General features: G+C 38.4%; 1 protein-coding gene across 1 annotated transcript in view; it reads left to right on the top strand.

The window, feature by feature from the left end:
- The window catches only part of DNAH11 (dynein axonemal heavy chain 11), a 270,299-nt gene that overhangs the window by 45,462 nt on the left and 211,820 nt on the right, over nucleotides 1-13,017 (top strand). Inside the window, exons 12-18 of the mRNA XM_090046787.1 lie at nucleotides 649-844; nucleotides 2,168-2,272; nucleotides 2,729-3,124; nucleotides 4,542-4,874; nucleotides 5,327-5,581; nucleotides 5,680-5,849; nucleotides 7,792-8,014. Of these exons, the coding sequence (XP_089902913.1) occupies nucleotides 649-844; nucleotides 2,168-2,272; nucleotides 2,729-3,124; nucleotides 4,542-4,874; nucleotides 5,327-5,581; nucleotides 5,680-5,849; nucleotides 7,792-8,014 (1,678 nt within the window). The remainder of the gene's footprint in view (nucleotides 1-648; nucleotides 845-2,167; nucleotides 2,273-2,728; nucleotides 3,125-4,541; nucleotides 4,875-5,326; nucleotides 5,582-5,679; nucleotides 5,850-7,791; nucleotides 8,015-13,017) is intronic.

The raw sequence follows: 13,017 nt of genomic DNA, 5'->3' as shown, positions 1-13,017 counted from the left end.
TGTGTATCTTGTGATGCTCTCAAAACTGATTTTTAATATCTGTAAGAGGGTTGTCTCGTTGCTGTAAATGTGACATTAAGGAAAGCAATGTTGAAAAGCTTAGTTTCTGAAACAGTACTGTCTTATAACCTATTTAAAAAAAAGTTTTGTTCTATATAGGTAAAATTTTCAGAAGTGAAACTTAAGCTATTTGCATAAGTTGTTTATAGCAGCTGGTTTTAAAAATTGTACCTGTATCTTTTATGTCCAACCTTTATATTTTTAAGAGGCAGCACTATGAACAGAATGTTTCATTAGGAGAAAATATACTAACTTCAACAGTGATGATGAGAAATTGATACTGTTTTAAATTCTGAGGGATGGCCTTTCACAACACTGGGAAATGAGTGCAGCCACTGAGAAGGATGACGCTCATCCTTCCCCTAACTGTCCTTGTACTGGATAAAACTGATCTGTTCCCACTCTCTATCTTTTCAGATTTTTATGTGGCTTGACTGATAAGATTATTAATAACTAAAAATAAATATTTAGAATATATAGAACTTTCTCCACATTTTAGTAATTGGTATAATTTGCATCTAAATTGATTTAATAAATTACGTTATATTTTAATGGAAATGGACTATATGTGTTTTATTTCCCCCACAGAATCTTGGAAGGTCCTGAAGCTTCTTTAGTTTATCAGAAATATTTAGAAATGTTGACTTTACTTGACAGTTATGAAGATCACATCTTCAATGAGTGGAAAACTAAAGTGGACGAAGTTTGTCAGTTTAATTTAAACCAACCTTTAATTAAACGGAATCTGGAAAGTGGTCTCCTGAGTGTGAATTTTGACCCTAAGGTATTTATTTAGCATATTACAAATTACTGCATTTTGTTCAATTTTGTCCCCTTGATTTAGGAATACGAAACTGAAAGGGGTCTTCTGGGCCATTGAATCAAGTCCCCTGCATTTGCAGGATGTCATTATTCAAAGAAATCCCCAACATCACCAGTTCAGATACTCACCCACAGCTGCAAGGAACAAGATCACACACTACAGAATTATCTTTATACCTTAGCCTGGGGGCTTCTATTACATGACTCCATATTGCACAGGCCAAATGGTGTATGGTAATCTGTGTCCTGTCATGTCATTCTTCCACTTATCTAAGTGAGTCTTGGACATGTAGCTTTTTTGCCCCTGCCACTTTACTTGGACAGCCACTTCAAAATTGCTTCCCTGGTAAAAATCTTTCTTGAAGAAACTGAGATTTTTAAATTGGCAAGATCCTTAAAGTGAATATCTTCAGTATATGACTAAATTCCAGTTTAATGCTAGGAAAATAACATTTGCTTTCTCTGCCATTTCTATGATCGTTTATTTCACCATCTTAATTTTTCAGTTGGAAAATTATAGTTCTTGTTTGCCTGCATTGGAGACAATTCCAAACTACAGAAATAAAGAAAGCTATTGTAATAGTATTTGATTTCTCTGGAGGCAGCTGGAAGAAAATAATTATGATGATGATTACAGGTGGCACTTACTGTATAGTATAATATGCAGCATTCTTTATTTTTAGATTGCTAAAATTTGATCCCTCATTCCCATACTACTAAATTCTAACCAAGGTGTTGCATTCTAATAGGCTCTTGTGCCATATTGGGCATGTCTGCGTGTGCTTTTTTTAAATGGGCTTAGCCTAAAATCACCAGTTTTAAGGCACATTTAAGGGTGCATGTCTACACGTGTGCATCTTTAATGCACCTTAAAAATGGTGATTTAAGGCTATGTGAGCTTAAATTTGATACCTGCATTGAGCAGGTATCAAATTTAGGTGCAAATAGCTAAGTTGCATTAGTGCACATATAGATGTGCTAATGTGTGTTAACACAGTGCGTGCCAATGGACACATACCATGCTAATGTGGCTTAGCTATTCACGCCTAAATTTAATGTGCCTTAATGCACATTAGCATGTCCACGTGTAGATGCACTTCTAAATTGCCTTACTGCACCTTAAGCAAAGCGCATTAAGTTTAGGCATGCATAAATACATGTGTAGACATACCCATTGTATCTTATTGCCTTAATATTTCAGGTTATACACAGAATTAAAATGAAAGCTTTCTTGTACCTCCTGAAATGAAACAAATAAAAGGTACAGCTTCTTTATTTCTTACAGCTAGTGGCTCTACTGAGAGAGGTGAAATACCTACTGATTTTAAACCAGACTCGCATTCCAGCTTCAGCTTTATCACTATTTGAGAAAAAGAAGACTTTTAATAAGGTATGTGCTTTCAGAACATGAAAGACGTACCTTTTCTAGCTCATATTTATTTGTGTGCGTGTGTGCACATGCTTCGCCCGGTCCAGTTATTCAATAGGCGTGAATAATTTACCCTATTATTATACAACCTAGGACAACTGTGGAAATGCACCCTGAAACAGGGAACCCATGGGGCAGAGTGAAGTTTGGAATATTGGGCACTGTTGCTACATGCCAGCTGTGCAGGGACTTTGGGGGGCTGGAATTGTCAGAACGTGGATCCAATATATTCTCTGCTCTAGTGACAGAATCCCCAGTAGCCCATTGAAAGCTGGTCTTTTTAGGGCCTTCCTTTCTAGTGTGAAGACACCACTGAATAGGTGCTCTGTACATATTAAGGGCCACCCAGACATTCATATAACATCAGGGGCTTTGCACTGAGTTTTTTAATTCATGACTATCTTTCTATGAAAATAGTACATTGGAAACCTTGAACTCATTGTTCAGTGGTACAACAAGCTTAAACAGACTATTCTGGAGGTGGAATATCCCCTGATTGAAAATGAACTGAGGACTATTGATGATCAGCTAAAAAAAGCAGAAGTAATATTTACATGGCAAAAAGAGAACTGCTGGGACTACACTGAGCAAGTAAAAACGACAGTGCATCACTTGGAGCACAGAGTTCAACAGTCAAAGGATAACATTAAAACAATTCAGCAGATTATGAACGCATGGACAGAGCACACACTGTTTTCCAGGAAAGATAATAAGAAAGAAGCTTTGCTAAATCTGGAAGACAAAGGAGACAGAATTGCTAAGAAATACAAACTGCTACAAGAGGATAGCTTCCGGATCCATAAGCTTGTAGAGGTAATAAGTACATTTTAAGTGAGCCTCTAATTTGAGGAGTGAGTAATACACAATTCTTGTGATGATTATTCATAATCACACAATCTGTATCTGATGAAGAATGCATTTCAGTTGCTGACTAGTAACCTATATTTGTAGTGACAAAAGAAGAGCTAAATGTTTAGTCTGCTAGACTGCAAATTGTTAGTATTTAACTGAACACATATATTGTGTATTTAATTAGCTAATTAATTATGCAGATGGGATAAATATTTTTATAACTACTATATAAAGACTTCAGTGGCTCCAAATATGATGCTTGGATTTCTTTCTTGAGTCCGTGTTCAGAGCAGAACCATAATTTAAGGGTAGATCATAAAAAGAACATACTAACAAAATAAAAGAATAATCTTGGCACACTTTTGAAATAAAAAGTGCTGTTTAACCCACTAGACATAATTTTTACCACACTGGGAATTATGGTTTAAGATGAATCATGATAAGAGTTATTGTCTCAATTTCATTACAATGGTTCCTTGAACTAAATTGTTCTTGTGATTTCCATAGGCAGTCAACTCTGCAGCTGGAGCTGTTCCATAATCTATTTTGCAGAAGATGTTCTGAAATATTTTGTTCTAAATTTTGAAGATTGGTTATCTACCTAAATATGCATACATAATCAAAAGTGTTTAATTTTCCTGTTGTTTATCTATGATCAATAAAACATTAAAGTCCCTAAATATCAGCTGCTGTGTTGCATGACTACTGATGATCTGCAAGAAAGTAATTCAGAATCAGATCCTCTTCTGAAAAAATATTTCCCCTGCTCTCTCGCGAATTTTTTGCATCTTTTTCTTTTTTCCTAAATATTTTTGATTTATTACTGTCATTTGTAATACCACTAATTTGGGAACATCATCATGTCCACATTCTAGTCTAAATTTATTTACTCTGGTAGAAAAAGCATTGCTTTTAATAAAGAATGGGACTGGATAAAGATTTTTTTTGTTTTTCAGTATGTCATATTTAGCAGGCTCTAAAGGGATGATACTGGAGTACAGAACAAGCAGTGATGTGCTGCTGCAGCACGCAGAGGTATTCTTTAAAAAGGGCAGTGTTGCACCAAAACTGCAATTTAATATAATAATTTGTGTTCTGATCTCCAGTCTGATCCATTCAAGAGGTGCCTTTCTTTTATATTGACTTCCACTGAAGTGGAGAGTGTGTCAAACAGGTCCTCCAAGCAGTTCAAAATACGATAGTGGGGTTCTACTTGGTACAATAGATGTCAATGGAGTCTTGTTTTACTTTTTGCACCTATTAAATGAAAGAGAATAGAAGCAGATATATTTTGAAAGACGACTAATTTATGCTAGATACTTGTTTAATTAAATTGTTTTAATTATTTTTTATTCTTCTTTGTGTTCCTTTTTTCCAGGACAACTTAAAGCTCCTCAAAGCTGATTCTGCTTCAGACTCTTGGAAGAGTTATATAGAGTATATTGATGATATTGTAGTTGATGGTTTATTTAATTCTATAATGCATAATTTAGATTACTTCTTGGAGAATACAGAGAAAAATCGGAAGCCTGTTCCACTTTTTCAGGCACAAATAATTCTTAATGGCCCAGAGATTGAGTTTAAACCTTCATTGGATAGAGACGCTGGAGATAGCTTTTATGACCTAATAGATGAACTTTTGGGCAGTATTTTCAAAATATCTGCCCAGGTAAAGAGAGTAGCAGCACATCTGGAAGCAGAACATTATCAGGTATTTTTATAACTTTGTCTTCTATAAAGGAACAATAGATTTAATTGTAGAATGGCAATTCAGTTGTATGAGTTCTGAAAATTAATGTATAACTTGTAAAAAGCATTAGTTCTTGTAATCTTTTTTTTCCTTACAAGCCCATCCAATAAACTGGAGACTTAAATTGTGAGAATTGCATGAGATTCTGAGGAATTTTAATGGAATGATTTGTAAAGTATTGCCTTCTGTTTAAATTACTTTGGATTTACTGGGTATGGCCCAGTATTAAGCAGATATATAGATTGTTTATGAATAGTTTTTAGTGGAAGCGAGGAAGAGTAGGGCATCATTTCTCAGTCTTGCATTACATAGCAAATGTAGTGTAGCTAATTGTTTGTATTTATATAATTAGTATACTACTTAATATATTTAGTTTACTGCTGCATAAACAACTACTTTTTCCCTCTGCCTAGAATGATATGGATAATATGTCAGAGTTGTGTGAAATCAGACAGGAGATTTTGAACAGAGTGGCAGGTGTTACCAGTAAAGCCCTGGACTACAGAAATTCTCTTGACACCTACGCCTATCTGTGGATAGATGATAGATCTGAATTTATGAAGCAGTTTCTATTGTATGGACATGTTTTAACAACTGAAGAGATTGAAGCTCATGCTGATAATCGAGTGTCTGAACAGCCTCCTACTACTGAACAGTTTAAAGAGCAGGCAAGAGAATGAACATTCACATGCATTTTTAACTAACTTCATATCTGAGTGAAATTTGGAAGAATACCTACATAAAATATATTTTTTATCTTCTCTAGATTGACATTTATGAGAATCTATACATTCAGATGAGCAAGTTTGAAGACTTCAGAATTTTTGAAAGCTGGTTTAAAATTGATATAAAGCCTTTCAAAATGAGATTATTAAATATTATTAAGAAATGGAGCTGGATGTTCAAGGAATATCTTTTGAGATTTGTCACTGAAAGGTAAATATATGTTGTATCAGAGCAACAATTATTGTAACCTCCTATTTTTCTGCTTATCAACAGCGATAATCATGTAATGCTTTAATAAGCTGAAGTCTGCCCTTATTTACACTCCCTACAAAGGTATACCCATTTCTGTAAACTTATTTGACTCTCTGTAAATCTGGGCAGAATTTGTGGTAGTGAAACTGATTTATAATTTGCATCCATCGATATTAAAGCTAGGTTATAATAAGGTCACTAGTACTTTTTTCATACAACATGGCAGTCCTTTTAACCATGATATCACATGTGATGTAAATACTTATTTTTATACAGCCGAGCACATGTGAATCCCAGTGAGGTCAAACTGAACTGCAGGGGCTTAGTACCACAGGATGTCAGGTCAACACTGGTTTAAGGCTCTAGTTGCATAGGACACTTAGGACATGTTAAATATGTGCAGTATTAAAGTTAAAACATTCTGAGCAGTCACGCAGTAATGTTTATTACAATCTGTAACATGCGCAGCTTGCTATTGTTGGTCCCAGCCTTAGCACCACACCAGCCTTGAACTGGCTCCAGTGTGGTGCTGGGGCTGGAACCTTCCAGGGCTGCAGTCATCTGGCTTTCAGTTTGATTCTGGAGGAACCTGACAAGTGAAAGATCCAGCATCCTTTCTTTTGACATTTATGGCTTTCCTTATGGCACTTGGAGATTTAATAAAGCAGAGGAGTGAGGACTGAAAATTCCTCTAATTTCAACGGATTGATCTGATGATAGCTGAACGTGTTGCATAGTACAATTTGGAGGCATTTCTCATGCAGAAAGTTATAATTTCACTACAATATGATCACACTTAGCATGTGTTTTACAGCTTGGACGCATGGTTGCTTGCATTTTGAGGGCATTTAGCACAATGCAAGTGTAATGTGCAACATGGCCCCAAGATAACAAATATGTAAAACATAGATAATCCTGAGGCCAGGGGAAAACATTAGTTTCATGGTGCTGTGGGATCTGATCCCTGATTCCAGCACTTGAGAAGCTCCCCCTACTCAGCACCTCTAAACTCACATGTAGAGCAGCCTATGTAAAGCAGGAGTTTAAACCTGCTGGGAAGAAGTGGGTGTCCATCAGCTACTCTGGCACACATTCAGTTTAAGGCACAAAGGTGCTGTGGATGCTCCAACACGTATAGAATATATTTTTGGCTGGTTTGCCAGTTTAAAGCAGGATAAAACACTTGAACATGTGCCAGGTTACCATTTGTCATGTGGTTAACACATTGTGTGATAAATTTAATGCCTGATAGAGGGGCCTAAAGCAAAGTGCCATATTTTCTCATATACAGCATACCCTGGAATGTAATGTGCCTTATTTTTGAAAGAATGAAGAATTTTGTTTCTAGAGTTGTAGCTTCATAGAGCAAGGACAGAGCCTAAACTTCAGCTGACTCAACTTCTCCTTCCTACTTAACTAATACTAAACCCTAGCTACTGCTGAAAATTGCTCTCCCTGCATGGATCTATGATTTTCAAAAAGCTAATGAGTCTCCAGGGCTGTAAAATAGGAGGAGAAAAACTGGGGGCAGTTAACTGACAGCAAAATTTTCCCTGAACAAGGTTAATTTGATTTAGTGGACCATCAAGACCATTAAAAAGGAGAAATAATCATTAACACCTGTGGAGTGAATAACATTGAATCATTAAGTCAGTTAACTCCTTCAGCTGCCTGAATAGTAATATAACATCTGTTGCACTGTAGAGCAGGAGTAAAAGCATGGTGATTTTTTTCAGTCAGCAAATCAGCTTCCCCACTTAAAAGATGCACCCCAAATTTTGTGGGAAAAGGTGCATGTTATAGGTGAGAAAACATGGCAGTTTAACATCTCATATATTTATTCACACTTATATAGAAAAGGATTTTCAAAGAAGAAATGTGCATCTCTTTTTTTTGATAGTCTGACTGATTTAGAAGAATTTATAAAAGTGACCAATGCTGGACTTGAAAGACAGCTGCTAAAAGGAGATTATAATGGACTAGTAGAAATCCTCGGACACCTTCTGGCTTTGAGAGACAGGCAGATAGCTACAGATGAGCTCTTTGAACCTCTGAAAGAAACCATTACACTGTTGGAAAGCTATGGACAGAAGATGCCAGAACAAGTTTATGTCCTACTAGAGGTACTGTAAGATTTAAAATAATACTCGGTCTATGGCCAACATAACCTGAGCATCTTGTGGAGAGACAACTTTTGCATTTACTTCTGAACATGATGAAGTCCAAGGTTATTTCTGTCTCTAGGAAATGAATTCTGAGACTAAGTCCAGCTCTAGTGAGTGCAGGCTTCTAGTTAATATATTACTTGACCTTCCACAGCTTCAGGGACATATTTCTGTTATCGCTGTTGAAAAAGGAAGAAGCTCTTCAAGAGGTAGATCTATTTTCATGAAAGATTTTGACTGTCAGGGCTGAAACCTTAAACTAGATTCTGGATTCTGTAGCAGTCAGTGAAGAGCGCAGAGCACTCAAACTGGAATGTGGTGTTAAGCAACCTACTTCATCTTGTACCTGTTTCAGGTTTGTCAGGTTGGGTGATTTCAGTTCTAGATATGAGTTGCAATAATCACACTTGAAGATTATATGTACATGAATTATTGTAAAAAAGGTGTAATTGATAGGAGAGGATGCAGTCTGCTGGCTCAGAACTATATGGATGTTATAGTTGTTGGGGGGTTTTCAACCCAATGTCCAGTTGGCCATCCAGAAGTGAAGAAAAAAAACCCCAAAAAACCGAAAACACAAGATTCCAAAACAGCAGATCAAGGAGGATACCTTTTTTCTAACATTCTGTTAGTGCAGGCAAGTTTTTCAAAGTATTTCCCTCTTCTTACCAATTTTTCTTTAGTGACATTTTGTCCAGGAAATTTTAAAGCCTACAATTTGAAATTTGTTTTAAGGAATAGAAGAGTTTTCATCAGAAACATAAGGTATTTGAAACTTCACATGTCAATACAAAAATACAATCTGAGGTATTTAAAAGCCAAGTTAGAATGGGCTAGAACAGTGGTCGCCAACCTTTTTATGGTGAAGATCACTTTTTGTAAGTAAAGGGCAGCCCAGGATCTACCGCCCCCTGCCTCCCAGACAAACTGCCCAGGCTCTGACCCCACTCACCCAGCCTGGCCTGGGTGGCAGGGGGCATGGCTCAGCCCAGCCACGTGTGTCCTGCTGCTTCCAATTGTGGAGCCTCTGACAGACTGAGATTGACTCAGAGGCTCCATGATCGACCAGTAGATCAAGATCAACTGGTCGGTGACCACTGGACTAGAACAAAAGCTAAACTTTTTTTTTAACATTAACATTTTTTGAAAGAGAAGTTATTTTTGCAGAGGCTTCAGTAAAGTTAATGGTTGAAGTTAGGCTCTCATTTACCTTAGCTTGGGTTTTTCTTTTTATTTTCAGTTTCATTTATGGCTGGGAACTTCCTAACTGGTAGTGGGTTCTGAGCTCCCATTATTTACTTTGAGGAGGTGAAAGCCTCTGCTTCTGCCTTTAGGGAGGCAGGAATTCACTTAAGTAATGTTTTCAGAGTGGGTAATAACACTCTGCTTTATCAGCAACAATCGCTTTCACCAGCCACACAGTTCTGCAGTCCCTCGGCACCTTAGCATGGGACTGAGGCACCTTTGAGTATGTTTTGTTGGTGCAAGCAGAACTGTACCAAGATGCTCCCTGCATTTGATAGCTCCAGAAGGGGGAATCTCGTAGAGTTTATTCATCTGTGTACAGCATTGCACTTATACAACTATTCTGTTTCCTGTTTTAGAACAAGTGTGGACAGAGCTTGCTTGGGATAGCTGTATGGCTTTACCTTGCTCTGTATAGACCTCCCCTTCATGTCTTTCCTTGGTCTGCACTGCTTTTGAAGTCACATTTGTCCCCTTTTCTGCGTTTCCTTTCTGCCAGTACAAACAAAACTGCTGCCAGCTGCTGCCATCCTACCCAGACTCTGTGCCAACTTCAGTTTTTCATTCATGCATCAGAGTCATCTCTTTCCATTTTAAACTGTGAACAATTCTTACTGGGTAATGTAACGCAAGCTCGTGAGACCACATGCTTAGGTTGCTTATCCTCCAGCCCTCCTTTGGCAGCATCCCTCCAGCTGCTGTTGTTCATACCACTGCTTCCTGTCCTCTTTCCTTTTTAGATGGCTTGCCATGGGAAATTTAAGCAGGATTTCCAGCCATCTGCTGCTTATCTCCATCATCCCCACTGCTGTTAATCAGAACTCTGAGAGATGGGCCAGCTTTCAAAGCACTGTTAAATGTTCTGTGGAGCTGGACTGCATAGCTCCACATGGGACCTTTCCCCATCTACAGAAAAGTAGCAAATGTCTTTTTGTTTGTTTGTTTTGACATTTACCGACCTCCCCCCCGCCGTCTGTATGTTTTACAAAGGTTCCATAGCAAGGAGTGACATCCAGACATATCCATACCTGATGGATCTATTTATAAATTAATTGTAATGGCTTTTACTTTCAAGCCATATTTTACTTCTTCATGAATCTGACTTTACTCTAGGCTACAATATGCATGCCTAAAAAAAGACTTGGGCTGAATTTCATTCTGATATACTCCAATGTTAAATCATTTAACTACAACCATACAACCACTGAAAGATTTAAACAGAAATGCCATTACTAATAAACAAAAACTTGAGCATTGGATTGAATGCTATGGAATTATATACTCTAGCGAGACTGCAGTCAAACAGGAAGAGCTCAAAGGATTACCACAGTTTGAAGCTATAGTGGATTTAGAGAGTAAGCCTACATTAGAAGATTTGCAGAAAGCCATTAAATCGATTTTTCTGGGACCAAGGCCTCCAGCACAGGCTGTTCACCTGCTGAAATCTACAAATGTGCCAATGATGAATGACTTTGAAAGCTCCATGAAGTTATACTGCTGTGTTGAAAAGAGGACGTGGTACCGTAAGATTTCAAAGATGCTTGGTTCATACAATTTTGCAGAAACAAAGGGGATAGAAACTACTGTAACAACTGTATAGAGAGAGTTCTCTGTTGAACATTGTTGGAAAAATTGTCACTCACATCATGCTCCCTAGGCTAAAATCTCTAGGTGAAAAAATGTCTTGAAAGTCCATGCGGTTTTGGCGGTTCTGAGATTTCATGTTTGCAGATGACACAGCCTTAGTTGCCCACAGTGAATCTTCCCTGAAAAATCTCTTGTGCACATTTTCTGAATCATGCAAGAGTTTCAGGATGGCAATTAGTCTCAAGAAGACTGTATTCATGTACCAAGGGGTGAAAGAACCAATACCTGACATCACTCTGGAGGATAAATCTCTTGGTGTCATTGACAGTTTTTGCTACATGAGTTCTCCAATGAGCAGGACTCTTGACTCGGTGAACTGACTAACAGAATCAGAAGAGCAGCTAAGAATTCAAGGCTACTACAGAAATGTAAACAGAATAACAGCAAACTGTCAGCTGAGGTGAAGATACAACTGAGACTTGTATGCTGTCATCCCTGCTTTATGGTTTACAAACATGGACTACATATGCTAGGTATATCAAGAGACTGAACAGCTTTCCGATGAGATGTCTGCATAAGTTCCTGAAAATAAAGTGGGAACGCAGAATACCAAACACAGAGGTAATGGAGCACACAGAACTGACACACTTAGAAACCACTATCAAGAAGAAAAGGTTGTAATGGATTGGCCACATCAGGAGAATGAGAGAAAACCATATCCCTAAGAATAGATTGAATAATGAGATTTGAGATGGCTCTAGAAAGCAGGGACACCCTCTATGGTGGTACCACAACGCGTGCAAAAATTATATGACGTTGTTCAACATCAGGATGGAAAGCTGGGAGGAGTGCAGAGAATCCTGTCTGATCTGGAGGGAACTTCAGCTACTGGGTGCAGCTCAGCATAATGCGGCTTTGGTCCAGAGGATGGAAGCAAATGAGAAAGAAGAAAACAGCATGATGTAAATTTGGACAACAGATGGATGCATGAAACTGTGACAAGTTGTGTTGCTCTTGAATTGGGCTTGTCAGCCACAAACAGATTCAGCTGTCATCTTATGATAACTCTTTTGTGTACACCATGATCCAGGGGATTGATGTTTGCCTATTACAATTGCACAAAAATAGGGCTAGAAGAGACCTGAGGAGGTCATAGATTCATAGATGTTAGGGTTGGAAAGGACCTCAATAGATCGTCAAGTCCGACCCCCTGCATAGGCAGGAAAGTGTGCTGGGTTCAGATGACCCTAGCCAGATGCCTATCTAACCTCCTCTTCAAGACCCCCAGGGTAGGGGGGTCCTCCCTTGGGAGCCCATTCCAGATTTTGGCCTCTCTAACTGTGAAGAAGTTGTTCCTAATGTCCAGTCTAAATCTGCTGTTTGCTAGCATATGGCCATTATTTCTTGTAACCCCCAGGGGCGCCTTGGTGAGTAAAGCCTCACCAATTCCCTTCTGTGCCCCCATGATGAATTTATAGGCAGCCACAAGGTTACCTCTCAACCTTTCTCTTTTGGAGGTTGTGAAGAGGTCCAGGTGCCCTAGTCTCTCCTCGTAGGGCTTTGCCTGCAAGCCCTTAACCGTATAGTAGCCCTTTGGACCCTCTCCAGGTTATCCACATCCCTCTTAAAGTGCGGTGCCCACAACTGCATACAGTACTCCAACTGCGGTCTGACCAGTGCCTGATAGAGGGGAAGTATCACCTCCTTGGTTCTGTTTGTCATGCATCAGCAGACAAGTACAGTTAGCTTTGCTGATGACTTTGTCACATTGACATTTCATGTTCATCTTGGAGTCCATGAGGATTCCGAGATCCCTTTCCGCTTCCATGCTGCCGAGCAGGTCATTTCCTAGGCAGTAGGTGTGCTGGACATTTTTCCTCCCTAGGTACAGCACTTTGGTCATCTAGTCCAACGTTCTGTTCAAGATGGGAACATCCATGTCGGAAAAGATTTATCTTCAAACATAAGAAGAAAACCAGAACCCTTTTTGACCTTGTATTGGAAGATGCAGAACACAGTGACTTTTGAAGGCCTAGAAGGATTGAATATGGAAAAGTAGAAAACCATAAATAATATCTTTCATCATTAATTTGTGTTGATTTGGAATGCATTTGAAAGAAGAGCTAAAT

The sequence above is a fragment of the Crocodylus siamensis genome, chromosome 5, assembly GCF_052110815.1.
Source record: "Crocodylus siamensis isolate JL-2025a chromosome 5, ASM5211081v1, whole genome shotgun sequence".
Lineage (NCBI taxonomy): Eukaryota > Metazoa > Chordata > Crocodylia > Crocodylidae > Crocodylus > Crocodylus siamensis.
Note: the sequence above shows the minus strand (reverse complement) of the source record. Positions and strands in the feature narration are given on the sequence as shown.